The sequence below is a fragment of the Camelus dromedarius genome, chromosome 9 (genome assembly GCF_036321535.1).
Source record: "Camelus dromedarius isolate mCamDro1 chromosome 9, mCamDro1.pat, whole genome shotgun sequence".
NCBI lineage: Eukaryota > Metazoa > Chordata > Mammalia > Artiodactyla > Camelidae > Camelus > Camelus dromedarius.
In genome coordinates, this window is record NC_087444.1 from 74,935,332 (window position 1) to 74,960,598 (window position 25,267).

Sequence of the window (25,267 nt, forward strand, 5' to 3'; positions counted from 1 at the left end):
ATGCCGGCTCCTGGGGCTGAGGGCAAGCCACGGGGCCACCGCCGTCCAGGGGACCTTGGACCCGTGCCTCCGTTTCCACATGCGTAAAATGGGAGAAGCCATCCCACTGCCATCATGGGAACAAAAGAGTCAGGGCGAACCCTCCACAAATTGTAGTTTCTTCTCCCATCTCCAAGGGAAGGGTGAGCAAATCCCAGTGGAGACTTTTTTCTTAGGTTCCTGTCACATTTTGTACTTATTATTTTGAAGTTTTGTTTTTCCTGATTACACAGAGTCTTAGTATTTTATTTTATTCATTTATTTTTGTTTTTGTTTGGGGGGTAATTAGGTTTATTTATTAACTTATTTATTTTAATGGCCATACTGGGGATTGAACCCAGGACCCCGTGCACACGCTAGGCATGTGCTGTCCCACTGAGGTCTACCCTGCCCCCTTACATAGAGTATTAGATGCCCTCTCCAAAGAAAATTGAGACTAAAAAGAAAACGTAAAGAAGAAATTAATAGCCTATGCAACACTAGTGCAACAGAGATATTGGGAACCTGTCTGGGGGGTCTCTGGTTTTTGTTTTTGTTTTAAATGACATTTTAAAAAATTCTTATTTTTTACTGAAGTGTAGTCAGTTTACAATGTTAGTTTCAGGTGTACAGCAAAGTGATTCTCTTATGCATATTTTTTCAGATTCTTTTCCACTATGGCTCATTACAAGATATTGAATGTAGTTCCCTGTGCTATTCAGTAGTCCTCGTTCATCTATTTTATATATAGTAATGTGTATCTATCAATCCCAAAAAGACATTTTCAAAACACATTGGATGTACGACTTGCCTCCTTTGAAAGCTCAGTCTGATCTTCTAAGCATTTCTCTCTGTCATTCGAGATTCTTCGCAACTCCATCTTAATTGCTGTGCGATGTTCTGTCATAAGAACGTGCAGTGATTCACGTAACCGATGCCCTAATCACCAGGAACTGAGGCTGCTTCTACTTTCTGGCTGTTGGGCCATCCTTCCACACTGATGTCTGAAACCCTTCTGAGTATTTCTTTAGGATGGGTTGATTGGTTTCTTAGGGTGGAAACACACTTCATTGTCCTTCACACACATCGCCCACAGGACCTCACAGCCAACTCCCGGAGGGACCAGGGCAGCCCCCTAAGAGCCTGGGTGGGTACTTAACTTGGTGAGGTTAAGTACATCATGTCTTCTGATCCAGCAATTCCCCCGGGTGCATTCCAAAGCTATTAATCACACAGCCCCCAAAGGCCTCCTGAGGGAGGATTTGTGGTGAAGGCAGCTCAAAGCTTCCTGGGGGTGGGGGGCAGGAAGGGGGGGCGCCCACCAAGGGGAATTCTGTAGCAGTTAAAGTAACAGAGTAGACACACACACACACACACACACACACACACACACAGTGACCGGGATGGCGCTGAAACCCTCAGGCCAAGTGAAAACACTGAGACAAAGAGAGCCATCTACAACGCGGCTTCATTTCCATAAATTAGAAATACGTGGGCACCAAGCAACAACAAGCATTTTGCAAACACACACGAGTCGAAAGGTCCAGAGCAAGCGCTTGAGGATGGCTGGCTCTGCGGGGAGAGGGGGGCAGAGTGGGGACCCACAGACATGGCCATGACAGAGGAAGGAGGCCCAGGGAGGACCCGCACCGGGCTGAGGAGGAGTGAGCTGGCTGAGCCCAGCCTAGGGCACAACTTCTGCCTGGACCCAGAGGAGATGGAAGAGCAGGGGTGTCTCTGGGCCTGCCAGGTGGTGGCATGTGCCCGGCCTGAGCGGCATCGGGGCTGTGGGGCAGAGGGAAGGCGAGTCCTCCGACCTTTGCTTAGAAAGCATCTCTGCAGGCTCAGCCCCTTTCCCCCGGGCCACTCGTGCACTTGGAGTCTCCATGCTGCCTGTGATCCTCGCCCTCACTGCACTGCAGGCCAGGGGCGAATGGGAACCTTAGGGCTGCCCCCTGTTTTCAATGTGGGCGCTGCAGGATTTGCCTCCTGCTCCCGCTCTTGGATGGTCCCTGGCCTCTGCTGGGTCCCCTGAGGCTGGCCTTCCATTCCTTCACAGACAAATATCTGCTAAGCACCTACTGTGCACCAGACTCTGGTCTAGGTGCTGGGGTACAGCAGGGAGTAGGGTGAAGTCCCTGCCTCATGGGGTGACCGTCCATGCAGGAGCCAGAGGACAAGCAGGTGACCGTGGACAAGGAGGGGCTCTTGAATCTTCAGAATTCAGGCCATCTCTACGGAGCTTTGGGGCCAGGACTCGTGCGTGCTCAGGTGTGCGTGTGTGTGAATGCGTTTTGGGAGGTCATAGCTTCTGATCCACAATTCCACTTCTAGGAATTTATCCCAAGGGCAGAATCCAGAAAAATACAAAGAACAAATACCGAGGATGTTCACTGCAGTGTTATTCATATCAATTAAAACATTGGAAATAAGACGGGACTAGTTAATTACCAGGACACCCACCCACCGGAATCCTATGCCGTCGTTAAAATCCATATAATAGACAAGCATCAGAGCCAGGGAAAAAGATGTTCATGGTTAAACTCTGAGGTGCCAAAAGCCAGTCGCAAACCAGTATAAAACGGCATAATTCCTTTTTTTCCTTTAAAAAAGGAACAAAGCAAAAAACCCGTTTACAGACCCGAGCCTATCACGGACACGCGTGTAGAGTATCTGAATGAAGACAGCAAAAGTTAAAGGGAGTTACCTGTGGCTGTCGGGTTACACTTGGCTTTTGTCCCTGTGTCTTATTTTGGTCTATTCTCTAGTTTTTCTCTATTAATTTATATTCATTCTCTAATACAGAATTTAAAAACCACACTTACATAGGCACAGTAAAGAATCGGGAAGTCTTTAAAACAAAATGTAAACAAGAGTTATTTATATCTAGGTGGTGGGGTAGGGGTGAGTTTTAAAATTTTTTTATCTGGATAATTAAAAAGTTATTTTGTAAGACACCTCTCATTGCTCCCGAGGTGGCCCCACTCCTCCCGATTTTTCAGAATCACCTGTTTTTAAAAAAAAAATTAAATTTATTATTGTATTATTTAATTATTTTATTTTGGCAGGAGGTGGCGGAGGTAATTAAATTTATCAATTTTTTTCTTTTTTGTGTTTTTAAATTTTTTAAATAAAATTTTTTTTCTTTTTTTTTTTTAGGTTTATTTATTTTTAGAGGAGGTACTGGGGATTCACCTGGGACCTCATGCATGCTAAGCCTGGGCTCTGCCACTGAGCTATACCCACCCCCCTCATGATGGCCATTTTGGGGTAAACTTTACAATATACACAATCCACGGATGCCTGAGACCTTTGCACGACTTAGTAAATTTGTTTACTAAATAAATTTTTATTACTTATTTAGTAAATAAATTCACGTATGTCCACAGGGCACACGTGTATATTCTGACAAGGATGTCAGTCAAATGCTTTGCAGGCCAGTGGCCTGGGAGATGGGGTGACAGACACACCAGCAAACAGGTCGTACCAAGAGGCCAACTCAGACCTATAGAGTCATCATCTTCTGCCTTTCCCTGCATTGCTCTGCTGGAGAATCCTGTCATCTCCACCTTCAAAACAGACCCAGAACTGTCCACTTGTCACCACCTCCACTGCCACCAGCCTGGGCTGAGCTGGACCACCAGAATCTCTCTCCTGACTCTGCAGCAGCCTCTGAACAGGCCTCCCCACTGTCACCCTTACCCTGGCAGTCCCCACACCTTGGCCAGAGAGAGAGACCCAAGTCAGAGCCCGTATGTCTGTCCTCTGCTCAGAGCCTCCCCTGGCTCCTGTCTCATGCAGAGCAGAGCCCTCACTGTGACCACCAGGCCCCTTAGCCCCCTCTTTGCCCTCACCTCCCCCTTCTTCCCCGGCTCGCTCTGCTCCCGCCACACCAGTCAGCCTCCTGGCTGGTCCTCCTACACACCAATCAGTCTCCACCCCAGGGCCTTTGCACTTGCAGGCCTCTGCCTGGAATGCCCTTCCAGCCCTCTGCCTGGAATGCCCTTCCACAAGGCTCCCACTCTCACCCCTCCAAACGTTTGCTCAGATGTCACCTTCTCCACAAGGCCATCCTGGCCTCCATATCTTTATAGCTGCAGCCAGCAATTCCTCCCCTCAACCAGTTCCTTTCCCCACGACCCTTAGCATCTTTAATGCAACACTGGTTACTTCTAGACAGAGATCTAGAATTGGGCTCAGGGAGGGTGGGGCTGGGTGTTCGGTATTTTTCACTGATGCATCCGAAGTGCCTGGACCACTGCCTCTTACACAGATGACAACCGAGAGATACTGAACAGACAGAAGCATCAAGGGCAAGGACAGGGGTGTTGTGGGTTAGGGGGCTAGGGGCCCAGAGAGGAAGGAGGTGAGGGGAAGGGAGGCTGGGGGACCCCAGGGCTGTAGAAAGGTGTGTTTGGGTCCCAGAGGGATGGTCTGAGCTGGGAGCTGGGGGCTCAGGGCTGGGAGAGTGACTGGTCATCCCAGTAGAGCTGTGGAGGGTTTAAGCCGAGGGCACCATGAAGCTTTTGTGGTGGTCCCTGGGAGGATGGGTCGGTCTAGGGTGATTATATGTCGGTGCCCTGCCCAGGTCCGTGGGCAAGGGAGCCTAGCGCGGGCTGGGCACTCAGTTGCTGTTGGTGAGACTGTGCACCCTCAAGAGAAACTGGTCACATTCCACCAAAGGGACGCTGCTGGCCTTGGGTGGCCGGTGGTGTGGACCCCGCATCTCCTTGTCACAGATGCACTCCCTGACGCTCGAACATCCCCACTTCCGGCTCCCATTCCCCAGTTATCCCAGCCTGGCGTGCTATCCCATTTTTTGGTTCATTGCGTCTTCTCTTCTAGAATGTAAGCCTCGCAGGGGCAGGGAAGGGCTTGGCGGTCTTGGTTATCACCTACAAAATGGCTTGGCCCAGAGCTGGTGCTGACAGCATCTGTTGACTGTCACACGAATAAATGAAGGATGGATGGAGCCCAGGGAACAAGGGGGCAGGTGTGCGAAGAGAGTGACCTGAGAGAGTCACCCCTTTAAGGGACAGACAGTGCAGCTTGAGGGATGTGAGAGAGATTCAGAGTGCACTAGTAGAAAAGGTACCTGCCCTCGGGGGGAGGTGACTGGTGAGGAGGGCCTTAAGCCCGCAGACACAGCCTGCAGGAGCAGGGGTCAGGTGATGTGACCTCAACTCTGGCTTCAGTGGTCCTTGACCCATAGCCACCCAGGAAGGGACAGCCTTGCTTTTGGCAGCCCCTTGGCACTGCCCCCAAAAAGTTGCCCTCTCTCCCCTACAGAGGGGGGCCCTGGTCCCCAGGCTATCCCCAGGGGACCAGACCAGGATGTAGAGTTGGGGTGGGGAAGGTTAGCTCTGAGTCCTCTTCTCTCCTGCCTCTGCACGGGGGCAGGGGATTAACCTAATGCCTTTACAACAGTGGTTCTCAACCAGGGATGATTCCCCTTCTCCCCAGGGAATCTCTGGCAACATCTGGAGACATGTTGGAGCTGGGGGCGGGGCGCTATGGCATCTAGTGCCAGAGATGCTGCTCACCACCCTATAGCGCACAGGACAGCCCAACCCCCCCACACCAGGGATGATCCAGGCCAAAAGTCAACAGAGCAGAGGGGGAGAGACCCTGATTCAAAATAGCACAACTCTACCCCCAAAGCATAATTTATGGCCCATCTTAATCAGAATAGCCATCAGACGGCAACTGCTCCATCCATCCATCCATCCGAGCACCAGCCAGGTGGCCACGTGGCGCCAGGTACTAGGGCACACTCAGCTCTCACACCAGCCCAGTACCGCGCAGCAAATGAGTGCTCGTTAGGTGCCAAGATGACTCTAAAATCCTTGAAAAGTATGAGGCCCATCAGCCCTCGTGCCAACCCCTTGGGGTGGGGCTCTTATCATCCCCATTTTTCGGATGGGGAAACTGAGGCGCAGAGTCATGCCGCCACGTGCCCAATGCCACACTTGCAGGCAGCACAGGGGCCTTGGGGAAGGGTCACTCCCAGCACGACCTGTGGCTTAAGGACCAGGCTGAGGGCTAGCCTGTCCTGTGCCATGGGAGGCAGACAGGTGGTCCTGCCCTGGGGCCCCAACACGCTGGTGCTGGCACAGACACAGGGAGCCTTGTGCTGAGAAGACGCAGACAGCCTGGCTCAAGTTAACACGATGCAAACAGCATCCCATCAGTGCCCAGGGGACGGCGCGTGAAGAGCTGGTGGGAATGCCCAGGAGGCTTTCTCCAGCTCAGGGAGGAGGGACTGGCCACCACCTGTGCCCCTCCCCCAGTGCCACCTGTACCCCTCCACCCCCCACCAGCCGCCAGCCTGACTCACCTGGATGCTGTTCTCCTGCAGGTTCAGGTACCGCGTGTTGACGGGGATGCTGGCTGGGACCTCGGCCAGCTCTCTCCTTGTGCAGATCACCCGGCTGGCCTGGTTGCTGCAGGAGCAGGCCGAGGGGCAGGAGGTGGCTGGCGGGGAGCCCCCTCCAGCGGCAGATGTCATGGCCACGCCGCCCCCGCCGGCCCCCAGGGGTGGGGAGAAGAGCCAGAGGAAGAGCAGGGCCCCATGGGGCCAGGACATCCTACCAGGCGGCAGTGGGGGGCACAGGGAGCCGCGGGCGCGCGCCATCCTCAATGTTCATGCTCCGCGTGGGCGCTGGGGGGCTGTCGGAGGGGAGGGGAGAGAGGGAGAGGCTCAGTGAGGGACCCTGAGTGGCCCAGCTCCTCCCTGACAACCAGGCAGCTCTGCCACTGCTGCCAGCACTGTGCCCTCCCCGCCCCATGCTCAGGCCCCTAGGGGGCCGGGCTCCTGAAGCCCCCCTGTGGAGGGAGAGGCAACCGGGTGAGGACAGTCCAGGAGGCCTAGGGAGGCAGAGAGGGGGGCTGGCCCTGCTGGGCCTGCGCTCATTTCATCTTGTCCTCTCCAGTCCGGGAAGACTTTATGCCCATTTCGCAGAACAGAAAACTGAGTCTGGGGGGAGAGGAAGTGCTTGCCTGAGGGCGCTGGGCCAGCAAGGGGAGGAGTTGGCCAGATGAAAGCCTTTGTCTTTGTTACGATTTCAAAAGGGGACGTAAGTAAGTAGACATGAAGTGAGAGGCAGACGGACAAAACACAAGCGACAGAGAGGGTGAAGGGCCAGGCCAGGAAGTCGGAGCAGGGATCTGGCCCGGCCCAGCATCGCCCAAGTCTCTTCACCACCTGCGAGCACCTCTGGTGGGGGATCCAGCCTCCTGGACCCCTCTCCCTCACCTCTCCCTCCCGGGAGTGTGTGCAGAGGCCAAGTTTCCCCAGTATCCTGAGCACCCATCACGCTCGGCCCAGCTGCCCAGACTCCTCTCTCCCGTCACCCTGGTCCAGGCCCTGTGGGCCTTGCTGCAGCAGCTGGAGGGACTTGAGTTAAACTCAAAGGGGGGATTGAAGGAGGGGAGGTGTCCGACAAGGCAAGTGTGGAGGGGCCGGCAGGTGAGGCCGGTGGGACAGGAGGAGACTGGAGGCAATGATGGGGAGGAGGTGGCCGAGGGTGGCCTGGGGTGGGCAGGTACTCGAGGCGGCAATGGCAGCTGGTGGGCCCGTGCCAGCAGCTGCTGCAGGATGGTGCTGGGGAAGGGGCTGGTGAGCTGGGGGCCCCAAGCCTGAGCTCGGGGATGGGGGTAGGCAGCATGAGGTCAGGCTCTCCCCTCTCCTATTTCTACAGGATGAGATGGATAGGAGACTGGGCTCATGGTGACAGTAACAACGATAATAACAGCTCTGGAATTCAGAGTAAGCCCCTTCCATGCACCAGACTCTGCACATGCTGGTCTCCTTTAAGCCTCCCAGGAACCGTGGGAGGATGCTGTCAGGACGCCCAATTTACAGATGAGGACACTGAGGTGCTAGGAGGGAAAATGGCTTGTCTCAAACATGGAGCTGGCCGGGTCCTGGCAGAGGGGGATTGTGGTCCTGGCTTTACTCCGCGGGCTCCCCACCCTCCCTTCCACGCAGCGTCTCTAGTGTACACAAACGCACCCACGCGCACCCACGCTCGCCAGCTCTGCTCCAGTACGGCTGACCCCAGAGTTCCCCACTAGCGGGGAGGACAGGGGCACGGGGAGCCATCTGCACAGACACGCACACCGGCAGTGGTGACAGAGGCACCCCCTCACACAGTGCACTCTCAGACCCATGGACACAGGGCCACCTGCACCCTTCACAAGTGTGTGCGCGTGCAAAAACACACACGCATACTCACTCCCTCCTACAGTTTCCAGTATCATTTAACTCAGATAAAAATGCATGTGCGTATGTCTGTGTGTTTGAGCTGAGAGACAAAGACACAGAGACAGAGACACAGAGACAGAGACGGAGATGGAGAGATGGGAGTGGGCTCCGGGGAGGGTTGACACTGTGTCTACATCCCAGACTCATTTTCCTACCTGGAGGGCTGGGGGCTGCATGTGCCTCTATCTGTGTGTCCTGTGAGGGCGGTGGGGCCTTTGCGTCCCCGTGTGTGACAGGGAGGTCTATGCTCCGTCCTTGTCCTCAGCCCACCATTCTGGTTCCCATCTCCCAAGACTGGCGATGACCCATCCCACACCCTCTAAGCCAAGGGGCCGGCGGCACAGCCCAACGGGACGAGGTCTTGAGGCTGGGGGACCCACAGGCCAGGATGCCCGCAGCGCCCACCCCAGGTCCGGACCCGCTGCTGTGTCTCTCTCTATCTCCACCACTGTCCCCATGTCGCCCGCTGCCAGCCCGCATTCCCCCCAACCTCCATGACGGCTTCTGCAGTGCCTGGGCCTCCCTCCCCTCCCCTCCTCGCCCTCCCTCCACCATCTCCGTCCTTGTCTCCCCCAACAGTGAGGGACACTCACCCCAGTGGCTCGGCTTCCGCTGGGCCTCTCCCTGTGCCCCAGGCCCCCCCTCCACATGCCTCCAGCCGCCTGGGGCTCTGCTTGCCCAGCTCTCCAGGGCTTCCTGTCGAGGTTGTGCTGGGGGGGGCGCAGGGGCTTCCTGGGTCTCCCCGCGCCCCCCCCCTCGCCTGTCACCCTTCCCACCCCCCTGGGGGCTGTCGAGGCCACTGCAGCAACCGTCTCCTCCTCCCCTCCCTGCTCGCCTCCTCCTGTCTGTCTCCTACCCCCACCCCCACCCCCACCTCTACTCTCCCCACACCGCCAGCCTCTCCTCTTCACCCACTGACCCCAGCCCCCTGCTCTCTCCCAGCCCCTCTGCCTCTGGTCCCTGTCCACCTCCTCAGGCCCCAACCCCCTCCTCAGGCCCCCCCCTCACTCTCTCCCTGCCCTTGGGACCACCAGGCCCCCCTCTCCTTCGCCTCCATCTCCTCCTCACTCTCGCTCGGTCCCCATCACCCGCTTTATGTAGGTCGGGGAGCCCGTCTGGGTCAGATTGTCTGTCTGTCTGTCTGTCCGTCTGTCTTGGTCTCCCTCAGCCAGGCTCTGTCTGTTTCTCTCTCTTTCCCCGCGATTACAATTTCTAGTCACACGGCAGTGCAGAGCCAAGCAGTGTCTCAGCTCCCTCCCTCCCTCCCCACCCCCTCCCTTCTTTCTCTCCTCCCAGAGGGGGAGGGCACCTCTCCTCCCTCCTCCTCGGGCCCCCCTGCCTTGCTCCGGAGGCCTCCCCCTCCCCCGCTAATCAAAGGCTCTGTTATCTAATTAACCCATTGGTTCTGGGCAGCCAGGGAAGGTCGGGGAAGCAGGGGAGGAAGGTTGACGGCTGGGCAGCCCAGGGAGTAGGGGGGCTCTGGGCCGTGCCAAGCCTGGCCTTGTGGTTCAGACGGCCTCATCAGCTGCATAACCAGGGCTGGGCCACCACTGACCGCCCCCCACCGCTGGCCACACCCCCCCTTCTGCACCTGCCCCCTCCCTGCCCCAGGGCAGACAACCTAGCGCAGGCTCTGCTGCAGGTGTTCCCCCTGACCCTGGGACCCCAGGAGCTCCCCAAAGCCCCCACCACGCCCCACAGCCCTTTACTCCGACCCCTACCTCTGACAGACCATTGACCCTGGGCCAGCACTACTGTCACACACACCCCCCCCCCCCCCCCGTCCTTCAGCCGAGGGCCAACCCCTGTTTGTGCCACAAAGAAACCCACCCCCAGGTGCAGCCCTCTCCCCTTAGCCAGATCCTGCTCTCCGCCTCCAGATACACTTCTGCAAAGTGGGCTGGGCAGCCTCCTCCATTCATTGTATTCATCAGTCCATCCATCCATCCAACAGATATTTTCCGCATCCCTACTATGTGCAGACACTGGTATAGATGCTGATAAATGCTACCTCCACACTCCAAACCCAGGACATCCTCCAGCCACCCAGGGACAAGAAGCAATGGGAGAGCACACTGATTGAGCGCCAAGAGGCCTGGGTTGGAATCCTGGATCTGCTGTTTATTTGCTGTGTGACCTCAGGCCAGTGACTTCATTTTTCTGAGCTGCAGAAAAATGTTGTGTAGCCGGGAATAATGGGATTTATCTCACAGGGCAACTGGGGAACTGACCGTCTCAGTAGATGGCTCTGTCTTTACAACAAATGCAGACCCGACCACCTCTCATCCCCGCCACCATCTCTGACCTGGACCACTTCTCATCCCAGCCACCATCTCTGATCAGATTCGCCTCCTCGCTGGTCTCCCCACTTTAACCCTTGCTCTTCCTTCCCAGACTGTTCCCACAGGAAGCCAGAGGGGTCCTCTCAACGTCCGGGTCAGACCCCTACCTCCTCCCCTGCTCACTCACATTGGCCTCTGCACTGTTTCCAGTACAGGCTGCGTCCACTGCTGTCTCAGGGCCTTTGCACCTGCTCGCCTCAGTTGTCCCTATCTTCCCTTAGGTCTTTGCCCAGAGATCACCTTTTCAGCCAGGCCAGTCCGACCACCTTGAGTCACATAGCACCCCCGCCCACACCAGAAAAACTTAAAATGTCTCCCTCCCCAGTTTCCCTGCCGTCCCTGTTCAGTCATACAGAGACACCCGCTCAGCCACATGCCCAGCTCTGTACTCCCAGCCCAGGACATGCCCTGCCAGCTGCACATCTCACATCACAGACATCCCCAATCTGGGGTCCTCTCCCATCCCAGGAGGCCAGCCTGGCGGAGGCAGCACATCCATATGCCATAAACACAACAGCCTTCAGCTGGACATCTGTTGCCCATGTCATGGCGCTGCCTGGCTGGCTAGTTTCCAGATACTATACCTGAGGTCCCAAACAGCAGGTCCTCAGGGCAGCTGCACACACTTCACTAATTGCAGGCCCTGTGGGGAGCCATGCCTCAGTTGCCTCCTGTGTGGGCTACACTTCTGGACATGGCTGTGCGCCCAGGGGATTCCTAGCCCCACACAGATCCCTCCAACACAGCTAACAGGGGTGCTGGCTAACCATTCTCTCCTGAGAACGTTCCCAAAGCCAGGCTCGGTGTCCGTGTCTGACTCATACCAACTCCCTGAATCACACCACCCTCAGGAATGGTAAGGTCCCCCTGCACTGGGCACTGACCAGGCGCCGTCCTGGGAGTCTGACTTGCATTCACTGTAGTTCTCCCAATGGCCCTATGAGAGGGGACTGCTCTTAACCCCACTTCACAGACAGGGAGGTTGAGGCACCCAGAGGCAAGGTTACTTGCCCAAGGCCAAAGACACAGCTGGGAAGTGGCCCCTTCCCGGTTAGCACCCCGAGAGCCAAGGGGTCCCAGAGACCCTCAAGATCCTTGTCCTGACAGCAGCGACAGTTCCCTGGGAGGTCTCCTGGGAGGGGATGTGGAACAAAGGCCTGCCCTCTGTGGCCCCCACTGGCCGCGGCGCACCCCTGAGAGTGGCGAGAAGCCCTCCTTAGTCCTCACTACGGGCCCAGCACCAAGCTTAGTGCTGCCCTGGCCTCGAGACGCCGGCTTCTCCCCATGGCCCAGGGAAGAGGGGACTGTTCTCGTGTCCCTTTTCGCAGATGGAGGAGTAGATCTGGAGGGTTGAAGGCACTAGCCAAGGGTCACGCAGCCAGTGTGGACATTCCCGGGACAGTGGGGAGCAGAATGTGGGGTCCAGCCCTGGGCCAGATCACCCGGCTGCTGCCGTCACCCCAGCGCCCCGGGAGAGGCCGCATCACGGGAGTTCTCCATCCCCACCAAGTGCAAGGAACCAAAGCAGACTCCGAGATGCAAGAGACCCTCAGAGAGAAGAGACACAGCGAGACAGAGGCCAGAGGCCAACAAGAGGGGACAGAAAGAGGGAGAGAGGCAGTAAGAGGGGTACACGGGAACAGAGAAACCCAGAGGGTGAGCTGGGATCCAGGGCAAGGTGGAGGCATGGAGGCGCAGGCCCCACCAGCTTCGCCATCCTCCCCAGCCCAAGTTCTGAGAGATCTCGGGCACCGTGCCTGAGAGGATCCAGCAGATGGCAGATCGGAAACTAAGGGGCTCAGGGGGAGGTGTGGCGAGAGGAGAAAAGGGAGGGAGGGAACATGTCTGTCCAGGCATACTCATTTTTTTCTGGGGGAAGTTCCAAAGGTGAGAGAAAAGATAGGAAATTACCATCACAGCAAGAGGGATGGAGGTTAGATCTAAAGAAGAACTTCCTGACTGTGAGGGACTAGGGTGGAAGTAGAGCCTGGAGCCAGGAGGGTGGAGAGACATCAAAGCCAGGGAGAGCTGAACCCTTCTCTCTCTGGATGCCTGTCCAATGGGCCAGGCCAGGAGCGGATAAGGTGGGGGAGGGGGTTGTGGGCAGCACAGGGTTCAGGGATGGATGAAATACTATACGTGTGTGTTTCTCTGAGCCAGTCCAGGTTCTGAATGCTTTAAAAAGAAAAGTAACCCCAAAGGCCTGAGAACTGACAATCCCCTAAATTTGAGACAGAACAAAGCTGGAGAAAGGCAGCCCCGGCCTCTCATGACCCACAGGCCACCAGGCAGCAGAAGCAGGCTTGCAGGGGCGGGGTGTGTGTGTGTGTTTTGGGGCGTTGGGGGGATGGTGACTTGCTTGGAGGAGGGGCTGTCCTCTCCTGTCTTCCTGCAATTCCCCACCCAGAAGACTGAGGGGTGATTAACTGGGTTTCTTATGTTCCTTTAACAAGTATTTACTGAGCGGCTCCCTACACTGGCCTCTGAAGCTCCGCCTGCACACCAGGCGCGGCCCCACCTCAGGGCCTTTGCCCCTGCTGTTCCCTCTGCCTGGAGTGGTCCTCCCTGGGTCTGTGTGGCTCTGTCTCCATTCTAGCCTCTGTTCCAATGCCACCTATGGGAGGGTCTTTCCCTAAGCACCCCTCGGCCTGCCCCTTACAGTTTTCCCTTTTCTTCATCTCCCTCGTAGGTGATGGACATCACTGATGGATAACGACTAGTTCTGTTTATTGTCTCTCTCCCCACTAGAAGGTCAGCTCCCCAGGCAGAGAGTCTGGCTGGCTTGTTTACTGCTGCATCCTCGGTGCCTGGGACCCGTCTAGTGCCCACAGAGCCTCACCAGTACTTGTGGGATGAAGGGGCGAGTGAGCGCCCCCTACCGCCGGGTTCCCTGCGGGCGCCGGGTGCACAGGGGCTAAGGAGTCTGGGGAGTTACTGGTCCAGAGGGGAGACGTACAACGGCTGAGGGAGAGGGTCTGCATAGGGTGGAGGCTCTGGAACGTCTCAGACGGGGACCGCCCCCCACCCCCCGGCCCGGAGGAGGTGATAGCAAAGCTGAGCGCCGAAGGACCAGCAAGAGGCATGCGGATGAAAAAAGGCACATCAGGCGGAGGGACCCCTGTGCGCAAAGTCCTGGGAGCCAGAGGGGCCAATGGGAGTGGGGAATGCAGAGTCCAGCTCAGTTACAAAGCCGTCCTCCCCTCACAGGGGGCTGAGACGCGGGGATGCTGGGGGCTGGGTTGGGCTGGGGGGTCAGTGACGGGAGGGGCAAGATCAGCTCTGAGCTGGAAAGACCCCTCTGAGTGGACTCTCAGGAGAGGCTGGAGGTTGGAGGAGCTGGACCAGAAGTCCAGGAGGAGAGAATGAGGCCATGGCTAGGGCCACAGGAATGGAGAGGAGAAAAAGAATAAAAAGATACAGCAAATTTATGAAAGTGGCAGAACTCGGAGATGTAGGAGGGGAGGCAGAGGGAGGAGCTAGGTTCTTTTTATAGATCTAGGGGTCAAATTCTTAAAACCAGGAAAGGGGAGAGGGCAGGGAAGGAGGCTGAGGGGAGGAGAATGGAGAGGTCCCTGGACACAGGACCTCCAACCCCAATCTTTGCTTGTAAGTGGTGAGCCCGCTCAGGCCAGCACCCCAGATGCTGTGGGAAGCAGTGGTGGAGAGACCCACAGCCTGGTTGCCATCAGCCACTGGCTGTGCAGCCTTGGGCCAGCCCCTCGCCCTCTCTGGGCTCCCGTTTCCTCCTCTAAACCAGGACACTGTTGACAGCACTGCGGCAAGGAGGTCCAGAAGAGGGTCTGGCACATTGCAAGTGACCAGCCAAGTGTAAGGTGGGACTTGAAGCCCGACTGGTAAGCAGGGAAAGGAGCAAACCCGGCTTGAGTCCCGGGCTGCTGCTGATTTTCTGCAACCATACCTGCTGTCCCGCAAGATGTTTCTGCATCTGAGAAATGGGAGTTGACAACGGGGATCATAGGACAAAGGGCTGGGAGGGCAGTGGGTGGGGGGAAAGCCGCCGCTGTTTGCCAGCTGGTGTGGAACTGTTTTCAATATTTGAATGGGTCTGCTGTCCCTCATCACTCCTGCCACCATGAAGCGCTCTCTCTGCGCTGTCCAGGACGGTGGCCACCAGCGCACGTGGTCATCGAGTACTTGCCATGTGGTAAGTGCGACTGAGGAACTGAATTGTTGATTTAATTTAAATTAATCTAAATGTCAATGGCCACCCATGGCTGTGGCCTTCTTGGTTACTGTATTGGATGGCATGGTTCTAACCGCTGCTATGGCCACCCTAGGGCATCCCGGCTCAGCCTTGGTCCCACTTGGAGCCATTTCTGCCTGAGTCCCCAAAGCTGGGGCTCCTTCTGCTCAGACACCCTGCCCAGCAACTTCACGGGGTTCTCCCAGGACTCTTTGAGGAGCCACGGAGATCAAAGCCAGAGAAATGAATTTAACTGAGAGACCTGAGAGCCAGGCCTGCTGACATATGAGGCCAGCTCCAGGCCAGGCCTGTGTTGCGGGAGCTGCGGGCCCACAGGGAAGGATGACAGCAGCCCCACTTCACAGAAGGGCATACTGAGGCGCAGTGAGGTCCCGAGTCCTTGCCGTACCCATGGACGCCCGGATTCAGGCAGGAGCCAAGGTGGAAGGAAGTTGAACTTCTGGGCTCCCTATACTCAGTGTGACTCTAGGAGGTGGGGGTGGCCTAACTCCGCTGCTGAACTGAATCTACCCAGGAGAGAGCTCGGGCCTAGGCTGAGCCTGCTGCTGGTGGTTTTCAAAACAGCAGTCACCGCGGAGGCCACGCAGGGGAGCACAGGGTGAGTTTGCTGGCAGGGAGGGTGCGAACCAGCACTCACTCCTGCTCCCCTCGCTGTCCCTTGAGTGTCCCCAGGGAGGGCGATGCTGCCATCTATTTTCCATCTCAGGGGCCACAGAACTACTGTCTTTGTAAAAACATGGGTTCTACTAAAAGGAACCCAAAGTTGAAAACTCCTTGAACCAGAGCAGTGTTCCTTAGACATCAGTGTGCGTCCAGATCAGCAGGGACTTGGTGAAAGCGGAGATCCTGATTGAGTGGATCCAGGGGGAGGCTGAGAGCCCGCACTTCCTGGGGATGCGGGTTCTGGAGCAAGGGGCCGAGGATCCCTGAGGGCACGTCAGGCTCCTACATTCCATTTCCGGATGAATAAGGAACGCTCCCCTTCCCACCGCCCCGTATAAAGCTGTGCTCAGGGAGGGCAGACCCGGGTTAGAACCTCTGATTGTCACACTTCCTAGCCTTGGGAAAGGGGACACTGCCTTCCAGGGCTTCAGTTTGCTCATCGTAAAATGAGGAAAATAGCTAATCGACCTCCTAGGATGGTGGGAGTCAGTGATGGGCTGAGCGCACCGCCTCAGAGAAAGGTCCCAATAAAATTCTTCTATGACTGTGAGTACCCACCTCCTCTTGGATGTCATCACGCCATCACTTTAGGAAGGGGGGACAGGTGGAAAAGAAAGAGCACAGGTGTCGGGGAAACCTGGGTTTCAACTCTGACCCGCCACTTTCTCTCTGTGTTCCCCCCTGGCCCCCAGGCTCCATCTGTGAAGGCGAGGATGCTAGCTTGGTGGGGACTCATGATGACATGTCTGGTGCTGGGCACTTCAGTGACACTGTTGTCATTAATAAGTGTTAATACAAGTTATCATTTTTTTCTCTCACTGGGTCAAAAGAACAAATCTTTTCCTCCTTCTGTGACTCCACCCACCAGCCCTTATATGTCAATCCAGCATTTCTGGCTGGATCCAAAACATTCATTTATCACTGAGTGGAGGGCCCACAGAATCACCTGAGGGGTCTTTGTTCCACCCCTGCCAGTCCTAGCTGGACTTGGACTGGACACTCCCACGTCGGTGAGGAAAGCCTGCTGTGAGACTGGGCAGGATGTGTCCTCTTCCCTCAGGTTTGCAGGACATAAACAAGATCGAGAGGCCAGCAACCTCTGAGTTACTGGAACTCCAGGGTCTCTTTTAAAATCTAACCTTCTGAGTCTATTATTATTAACAATCTAGTTATTGTTATTATTAACAATCCCAGTTTCTACTTGGGCCAGCACATTGCCCTCTCTAGGCTTCCGCTTCCCTCTCTGGAAAGCAGTGGCCTTGGCTGGGGAGGCGGGCCGCAGAGTGGCCAGTGCCTGGGTTTGCAGCCCCAGCTCTGCCATTTCTAGCTTGGCGATCTTGCCGCAGTTCCCCCTTTTGTCAAACTAGGGATGATGATCATGCCTCCCTCGCAGGATTACTGCGAGAAGAAACAGAAGGAACCCACGTGGAATGGCCAGCCTAGAGCCTGGCCCGTGGTAAGCTCTCAATAATGTCAGCTCTTATCATCATTATCTCTGGCCCTGCGTTTGAGGGTTCCAGGCAAGAGGACTGCAAGTCTCCGCATTTACCGCCTGGGGTTGCTCCTCTGGGAGAACTGGGGCTGCTACTGCTTTCTGATCTTTATCGCAGTGTTTGAACGAAAGCTCCCTAAGTTCAACAGCTTGGATAGGAGTGTGGGCTGAGGCGTTCACAGGGACACAGCTGAGACAGAAAGGGAGTGGCCTGGGTCGCTGCTCCAGCCCCACCTTGCCCCTTCTCTCCTCCTCATGTGGGTCACACACAGGCTTCTCAACTCCCCCACCAGGACCCAGTGTGCTCCCTCTCAGAGGACCCAGTAGCATCCTAGGATGGACTCCTGCCTGCAGGGCCCCTACCAGCCCATCTCCCAGGCCTCGGATGCAGCCCCTCCCCTCCACCTGCCATGACAACAGTTGCACGTAGGTTTCCAGGCAACAAGGGGGCATCCTGGCACTCTTTTTACTCTCCTGCCACCCCCCTGTCTGGCAGAGCCACCCTACTCTAAGGGACTGGGAAGGGAAGGGAAAGGGGGCTTCTCCCCAGTAGGGATGGGAGGGGGTCCCTAAACTCAGGGGTAAGGAGCTCCCTGCACCCTTCCAGAGAGGAAACACAAACACTAGCCCTTCTATACAAGGGTGATGGTGGAGGAGCTGACGCTGGGGCTGAGCACTGTCATGGCACAAAGGGGACCCGTGTCACCTGCACCCTGACCCAGAGGTAAGACTAAGTGAAGCCCCTCCCCTCCCGGAGCAGAGCTCCATGTCCTTCGAAACCTGCACTTGGACCAGACGAACTTCCAAATGTGTATCTGCTCCCCCCACCCTCCCCCACACACAAGGAGACCTACCCCTGCCTGCAGGCTGCAACCTGACCACGGGGGACAAGTGCTGGGCGTCTGGGCCCACTCCGGCTGTCAGCCAGCCGAGGACGGGCTGCAGCATGGCGGCTTCATGCATGCTGACGCTAGATACCGCGAGGGGCTGTGGCCACGGAGAACTTGTGTGTACTCTGCAGCCTGGCGGTCTTAAGAGTCTTCCCGCCCTTGGGATGGCAGGGAGGTGGGTCCTGGTTCCAGGGAGGTTTGCAGCTGGGACCAAAATGCCCCAGAGAATGATGGAGCAAGAGGGGAGGGCAGAGAGAGCCCCGAGCAAAAGGGCTCAGATTCTGGAAGAAAATCGAAGGAAAGAGTGTGGAGAGAGTGTCAGGGGGGAAAAAGAGAGAGAGAGAAAAAAAGAGCCCCTTGAAAAGAGAAGAGAAATTAGCAGAGGTGGAAAACTGAGCTGACTATAGCAGGTGATGCAGATGGAGGAAGCAGGTTAAAGCAGAGTAGGGGGTGGTGACTGGAGGTGTACTTGAGCACAGCCCACTAGTACCCCAGAGGGAGAATATTTTTTATAAAAGCCAATAATCTGGATTTTTTTGGAGATATAATTGACATATAACATTATCTTAGCTGCAGGTGTACAACAGAATGATTCAATATTTGCAAAATGATCGCCACAATAAGTCCAGCTACAAATCACCATGTGTTGTTACACATTTTTTTTTTCCCCTGGTGATGAGAATGGATTTTTATGTGAAATCACTAATTAAAAAAAAGTTGGCAACACATTAAACACTTTGAAAGCACTGGGGGGCTAACACTCGTGGTCCACCAGTGTAGGTGCTCAGGGATGTGGGGAGGATGAATGCAGGGAGAAAGCAGGTGGAAGCAGGCAGACAGACAGGCGGTGGAGACAGGCGGCTGGAGGTGAGGGAGAGTGACATGGGGACGAGAAAAAAGCGCAGGGAGCGTGGCTGAGCAGAGACGGAAATAGAGGCAGGTTTCACGGCTGATGAGTCTGAGGGTAGACTGAGGAGCGAAGACAAGAAGGCACTGGGCTGGGAGGGGAGGGGTGAAGAGTGAGCCCAGGGCAGAGGAAGAGAGATGGGAGATGGAGGTACAGAGACACGAGATCCACAGGACACATGCCCAGCCAGGGGAAGGGGTGAAAGATGGGGAGGAATGATGAAGAGAGGGGCCACCGTCCCAGCAAACGAGACAGGTGAGCCATGGGGGCCGGGAGGAGAGGAGGGGAGCTCGGCCAGGGGCCGGAAGAGGCCGAGAACTCAGCGCCTCCCCTCCCCCTCCCAGCACCTGCGCCTGGAGACCTGCCTCTCTCTCCACGTGGCCTCGGTGCGCGCGCTCGCCTGCGTGCGCTGGGCCCTGGCTCCATTTTCCAGAGATGTGACCATGGCCCTCTGATACCCGATGTCTTAATTCTGCTGGAGCCCTCGGACTCCAGAGTACTCTCCCAACTGCTTCTGGGTGGGATCCAGGGCAACTGCTGGGGTCCCTCCAGCCCAGACGTGTGCCCCTCACCCTGAGCTCGGGGTCTGATGGTGTGCGCGCATCTCCGCAGCTCTGAGGCCACCTCCTGTGCCTCTCGATTTGTGTCTCCCTGTGACTGTGAGGTCACAAGGCAATCCTGTGTGCGGGCCTTGTTGGCCATGCGTCTCTGTGTATCTCTGTGTCAGGGTTTGTCTCCCCGCCTCTGGCTGACACTGGGTACCAAGCTGAGTCTGTAACTGGGTCTCTCTGATTCCACATCTGGGTCTCTGGCTGCCAGTGAATGATTGTGAGCGTTGACTGTGTGCGCGTGCGTGTGCACGCAGGCGTGCACCTCTCCCTACACATACACACCTCTGTGTCTTTCCCACGCTCTTTCCCCCACTCCACCTATGCCTGACTCGGGTCTCTCTGGCAAGTTGGACCTGGCGCCTCTGTTCGCCCCCTGCACCTCTTTGGTGCTGGAGTGCCCTTTGGCTCCTTCTTGCTGGCACCCTAGGTCTGTCCCCACGATCCCTGAGTCTGTGGCTCCCTGTGTCTCTGCCTTGCCTGCTCCCTTGCTGTGTAATGTGAGGATGGTGTGTGTTCCCCTGTCTCCCTGACTCTTCTTTCTTTTGGAAACTAAGTGAGTAACTGTGTATGTCTGGCTCCGTGGTGATGCGCCCTACTTGTGTGTGTCTGTTTGGGAGTCGGGTCCCCCTCTCTCGATCCGGCTGTGCCCCCGCCTCTCTGGCTACCACCCTCCCCTGCCTCGTCTCAGTGTCTCTCTCGCCTCTCTGCTGCTTTGCTCTCTGTCCCTCCTTTCTGAGTGTGCGTTTTGAACACTCAAGTGCCAGGATTAGAGGAGACCCAGGGAAGCGCAGGAAGGAGATGGGAAGGGGTAAAGGAGGCCTCGAGATGTAGGTTAGAAGGACCGAGATGCAGGTTAGAAGGAGGCAGGAAGATGGAGGGGCTGGCCAGGGTAGGGGGTGGGGAGGTGGGTAGTTTTTAGCGGGGAGAGGATGCTGCCGGCCCCCTGGACCAGGAGGGAAGCGACTCTGGCTACTCCCAGCTGCCGCTGGAGCCCGAGTTCCTGTCTGGCGGCTGCGCGGCTGGGACTTGAGATGTGAGGCGCATAGCAATGGGGCGCTGCGGAGGCTCGACTGCAGCTCCCAGCTGGGGAGGGGGTGGGGAGGGGGCTGAGGGGCAGCCCTGAGGCTCCCTCCCCCTCCCCCTTCCCAGCTGGGCTCTCCCCAGGGGATTTCCCCACCCTGAGAAATTCTCTCTGGGAAAGCGCTGCCCAAGGCTGCAGGGAGCAGGGCAGGGAGAAGGGGCCGGGGCTCTGGAGGAGCAGCAGAGAGGGGGTGGGGAGAGAGGGTGAAGATGGGAGTGGCAGAGAGAGGAGGATGGAGGGGCGAGGGGGCACGTGGGTACCAGGACCCAGAGCCCCAGAGAGAAACGGGCTGGGCCCCTGGCGGGAGGAAAGGAGGAGACCATGGGTGTAGGGGCTGGAAAACGTGGGCGGAACCCTGGACAGAGCCTGGGCCTCGGGCTCCCAGGGACTGATGGGGAGTTGGAAGAAGCCGAGGGTCGGAGACGAGGTTCCAGAGAGGAGGGTCTTAGGCCTGGGGCAGGTGGTCTGGGGTTGGGGGATCTCAGGAGGGGAGGAGACAAGGACTGGGGCTCTAAGTGAAGAGAGGTCACAGAACGGGGCCCTGGACAGAGAAGGATGGAGAGAAAGAGGCTGGGAGTTCTAAGGAGAAGGCTCACCCCACCCTGCCCAGGTGAGGATGCGAAGCAGAGAGAGGAAGAGATAAGGGCTCCCGAGATGAACAGGGTGGAGACTGGGGGCCAGAGGAGTGAGGTGCTGAAGTTGGGGTCTCCTGGAGAGGCGATCGAGGGAGGGGATATCTGAGGGGAGAGCGCCAGAGATGGGGGGAATGAGAGGCTCTTGAGGGGAAAGTGAGGTGCAGGCAGAAGGTCCTAGAAGAGCAGGTGTGAGGGTGGGAAGTCTTGGGAGGGTAGTAAATGGGGGAGGGGAGGTCCCTAAAAGGAGAGGGCTAAGGACACTAGCAGGGAGGTAGTGGTCCCAGAGAGACACGTGCCCAAGGATAGAAGGCCCCCAAGCAGAATAGGGTCAAGGAAGGGGGTCTTGGGAAAAGGGAGGGACGGAGGTTCGGTTACCTATCAGGAAGGGTTGGGGGACCCCAGAGAGAGGGGCTGAAGACTGGGGAGGGGGTTGTCTCGTTCCCTAGTCACCCCCTCCGTTTTTCCCATTCTCACTTCCCAAACTCCCCGGTTCTCCCCGGTTGCCACGGCAACCGCTCCTGCCAGGCGCGGTCACCAAGGAAACCCCGTGCCCGCCTCTCCCCCCCATCACTGGCATGCCCCCCCACCCCAAGCAGCAACGGTGTGGAGGGTGGGAGGGGCAATGGAGGGGGCCAAGACCCGGACTCCCTCCCCAGGAAGGGGGTGCCCAGACCTACACCGGGCGAGCTCCCCTCGCCCCACCTCAAGCCTGCATCCTCAACCCCACAGCTAGATACGCAGCGACCGCCGGACGTACACCACCCCCCATCCCCAGGCAGCGGCGACCCCCCAACACAGAACTAGCCTGGCTCGGAGCACCCCCCCGACTGCCTCCCCCACCCGTTTCTGCTCTCCATCAGGCCCCGCCCACTGTCCTCTGCCGCCGCCCCCCCCATCCCGGAGGAGGCCTAAGACCACTGTCCCCTAATTAGAGAATGCCCCCCACCCAGCCCCCGTGGTTCCTCCTCCCGCCCCCACTCGGGCCCTTTGGTGGCTACTTACAGCGAGGAAAGGGGCTCCTTCCGGGGGGCAGCATGCCCGGCCCGCGGGGGGAGGACCCCCCCAATGAGGCACAGGAATTTGGGGTGCGAGGCCGGTTGCGGGGAGGCACGGGGGGCGGGGCTGCGGCCGGGCCCGGGTCTCCGCGTTCTTCCCCCTCCCCGGCTCCTGGGTGGGGAGGGGGCTTCCGCAGCGGCCGCGGTGGGGCTCGGGGGCCGCTCTGCCTCCTCGCTCGCCCGCCCGCCTGCCGCCCGGCCCGGCGCCCTCGTCCGCCGGCCCGCCGCCCGCCTTCCTTCTTGCCTTCCTTTCTTTCCTTCTTTCTTTCCTTGCTTCCTTCCTTCCAGCCTTCCTTACTTCCTTCCTTCCTCCCTCCTCGGGCCGCCGGCGCCGCTCTCCCCCCACCCCACCCCCCCCAGGCCCCGGCCCCGGCCCCGGCCCCCGCCTCGGACGGTGCGGCAGCGACCGAGAGCAGCCGAGAGCGGCAGAGACGGGAGCGGAATACTGATGATGGAGGGGGAGCGGGAGGGAGGGGAGGGAGGGCGCCGGGAGGGGGGAGGCTGCCCGGGAAGGAACGGAGGGGGGAGAGGAGAGAAGGAGAGGAAGAAAGGGGGGGGAAGAAAGGGGAGGGAGGAAAAGGGAGAGGATGGGGAAGGGAGGGGAAGGGGGAGGGGCGAGAGAGGGAGGGTGGGGGAGGGGAAGAAAAAGAGGGAAAGAAAAGAGGGAAAGACAGAGGGGGAGGCAGGGCTGAGGGAAGAGTAGGGGAAGATGGAAAGAAGGGGAGAGGGAGGCCAGAGTGTCCTGGACAGGATGGGAGGCCAGGGGAGGAGAAACTCCTGGTCCACCTTTGGTGAATGTCTGCTGGGTGAATGCGGGAGGGCAGGAGAAGGCAGGCCAGAGAAATAGGGTGGAGGGGAAGCAGAGCTGGGGAGCAGGAGGGAGTAGGTAGAGGACGGGAAACAGGGGCTGGAAGGAGAGAGAGAGTTAGGGGGCAGGAGGAGGCCCAGGAGAAGGGACGTGGGGGAAGGGAGGAGGAGGAGAGAGATGGGAGAGGGCCTGGGAACCTTTGGGGTGAGGTGAGGAGAGGGAGGGAGCAGGGGGGAGGCGCTGGCCTGTTGGGGGAAACAAAGCTGGACAGAGATGAGAGGACTGAAGGGAGGGGGACCGCTGGAGGAGGTGGGGGAGAGGGGAGCCTGGGAGCTAGAGCTGTGAAGGTACAGGTGGGGCGATAGGAGCCTGAGGAGGGGACAGAGCAGAGGAAGAATCGCAGGGCATGCCTTGAACCCCCACTGTGTACCCTCTTCACCACCCCTCCCCCCACTTCAGCACCAAGAGAGAAGGATGCTCACACCCATTCTCCGGATAAGGACTCTGGGCTCTCAGGGGAGCAAGGGCAGGATCCAAATCCAGAGTCCAGGCTCCAGACAGGGTATCTTGAAGGAGCTACAGAAGAGGTCGGGCCCTGGTGAGGAGTCCCTGGCCCAGATCTGTCAGCTGGAGGCACCTGGGAGAGGGCAGAGGGTGGGGCCGGCCCGCAGCCTCCCCGACTGAGTTCTCTCACCTCCCCCAGGTGTTTGCAGCTGGTGTTGGGCATACATTTAGAGCTGTGAAGTCAGCACCACACCTTGGGTGCAGGGAGGTGGGGACAGGATGCAGGGGCCTCCAAGGGGTCACCTTGCCCTCCCCCTGCCCTATCAGCTCCCCTGTCCGCTACCCCCAGAGGCTCAGGCACCAAGGATGGGGGGCACTGGGAGTTAGGGAGCAAAGAAACCCAGAAGGGGGCTGAAAGGAGGCAGCCCCCTTCCAGGGAGCTGGATTTCCTTCCAGGCAGGAATCTCACCTCTTCCTTGTCCCCTCCAAAAAAGTCTGGCTACTAACTCTGGACATAGAGCGAAAAGAAAGATAAAGGGTTCCTTCCCTCAGTGCCAAGGTCCCAGACAGACTGACTCCCTCTGCCCTTCTTCTTAGAGCCCTGGGAAGGGGCACGTGTGGCCCCTGCACCCCCATGGGCAGAAATGGGGCCAAGCGGAGGCCAGGCTGGGGAATAAGGGGGCTGGGAGGCGAGGAAGGAAAATAAGTCACACTTGGGTGCATGAGGAGCAGCTGTGGGTGGGGGCTGGTTAACATGGAGATGGGAGAGCTACAGAGGGGGAAACTAAGGAAGGAGAGGGAGGTGAGGGCCTGAGAGCAACAGGTGGGTTGGGGAGTGCTGGGTCCCCAGCTGGGTGGTGCTAAAACCTGGTTCAGGAGAGAGGAGGTGTGAGCTCGTGCGCCCCAGAGCGCAGCGCATTGTGGGTGCAAGGTCGGGGTAACGAGGGTAAGACAATAATAGTAATAACAGCCCGCGTGGCCCGCGTGCCTGCTGCGGTCAGCGCCGCGCCAAGCACTGCATGAACTGATTCCTCACAACCAGCCTGAACTGGACTTTGAGGGGCGGGAGCACCAGGGTGGGCTCCAGCAGAGTAGGAGCTTGGAGGCCCCTGCTGTACCCAGCATTCACTCTTTAGTTTCTAGAGGGTTCCTGGGGAGAGGCCAGGGCAGAAGTAGAGAATTTTGATATCTTACTAACCCGAGGGCCTTCTTGGTCTGAACCTTTTGTTTCAGAGAAACAAAAGAGCACGAGGGAGGCAGGGGCTGGCGGAGGCTTGAGGCGATGGGGAGGCCTCAGGGAGGAAGTGGCTTTTGAAGCCAGACCTAACTGAAGAAGAGGCAGCCAGGTGGGTGTGCAGGCAAGAGCCTCAGGGCAGAGGGGTGTGGAGAGCAGAGGCCCTAGGATGGCAACAGGCTCGGCCTGTTTGAGAGAGGAAATAAGACAAGTGTGGTGGGAGCAGGGCGAGACACAGGTTAGTACAAACGCAAAACCAAACCCCTACGCTACCCTAAACTTTGCTCTAAAGCTTAACTCAAGTGGCAGTCCTTAGCAACCTAAACCCTGCTCCCTGATTTTCATTCACTCACACTTTCAACACTGATGAGGGCCTATGATGGGTAAGAAAGCTTATTGCCTAAGAAGGGGTGGCAGTGACCTGGGGACCCCCTCCTTCATAGTAATGGAGACTCAAAAGGTATGTTTACTATTTCAAAAAAAACAAAAAAACCAAAAAACCCAATGTAAAGTATACGTTTCCTTTGGGATGGCAT

General features: G+C 57.6%; 1 protein-coding gene across 3 annotated transcripts in view; it reads right to left on the bottom strand.

Annotated features, from left to right (window-relative positions):
* Positions 1-22,524, bottom strand: part of LRRC4B (leucine rich repeat containing 4B) — a 38,301-nt gene extending 15,777 nt beyond the window's left edge. Inside the window, exons 1-2 of one of the 3 annotated variants that reach the window (XM_064489751.1) lie at positions 22,133-22,524; positions 6,356-6,687 (exon numbers count right to left, since the gene is read on the bottom strand). In XM_064489751.1, coding sequence (XP_064345821.1) covers positions 6,356-6,652 — 297 coding nt within the window. In that variant the 5' untranslated portion in view covers positions 6,653-6,687; positions 22,133-22,524. Of the gene's footprint in view, positions 1-6,355; positions 6,688-8,439; positions 8,839-8,877; positions 9,538-22,132 lie in introns of those variants that run through there. The other 2 variants (XM_010993137.3, XM_064489752.1) reach the window with 2 other exon arrangements.
* Between the last annotated feature and the right edge of the window lie 2,743 nt (positions 22,525-25,267).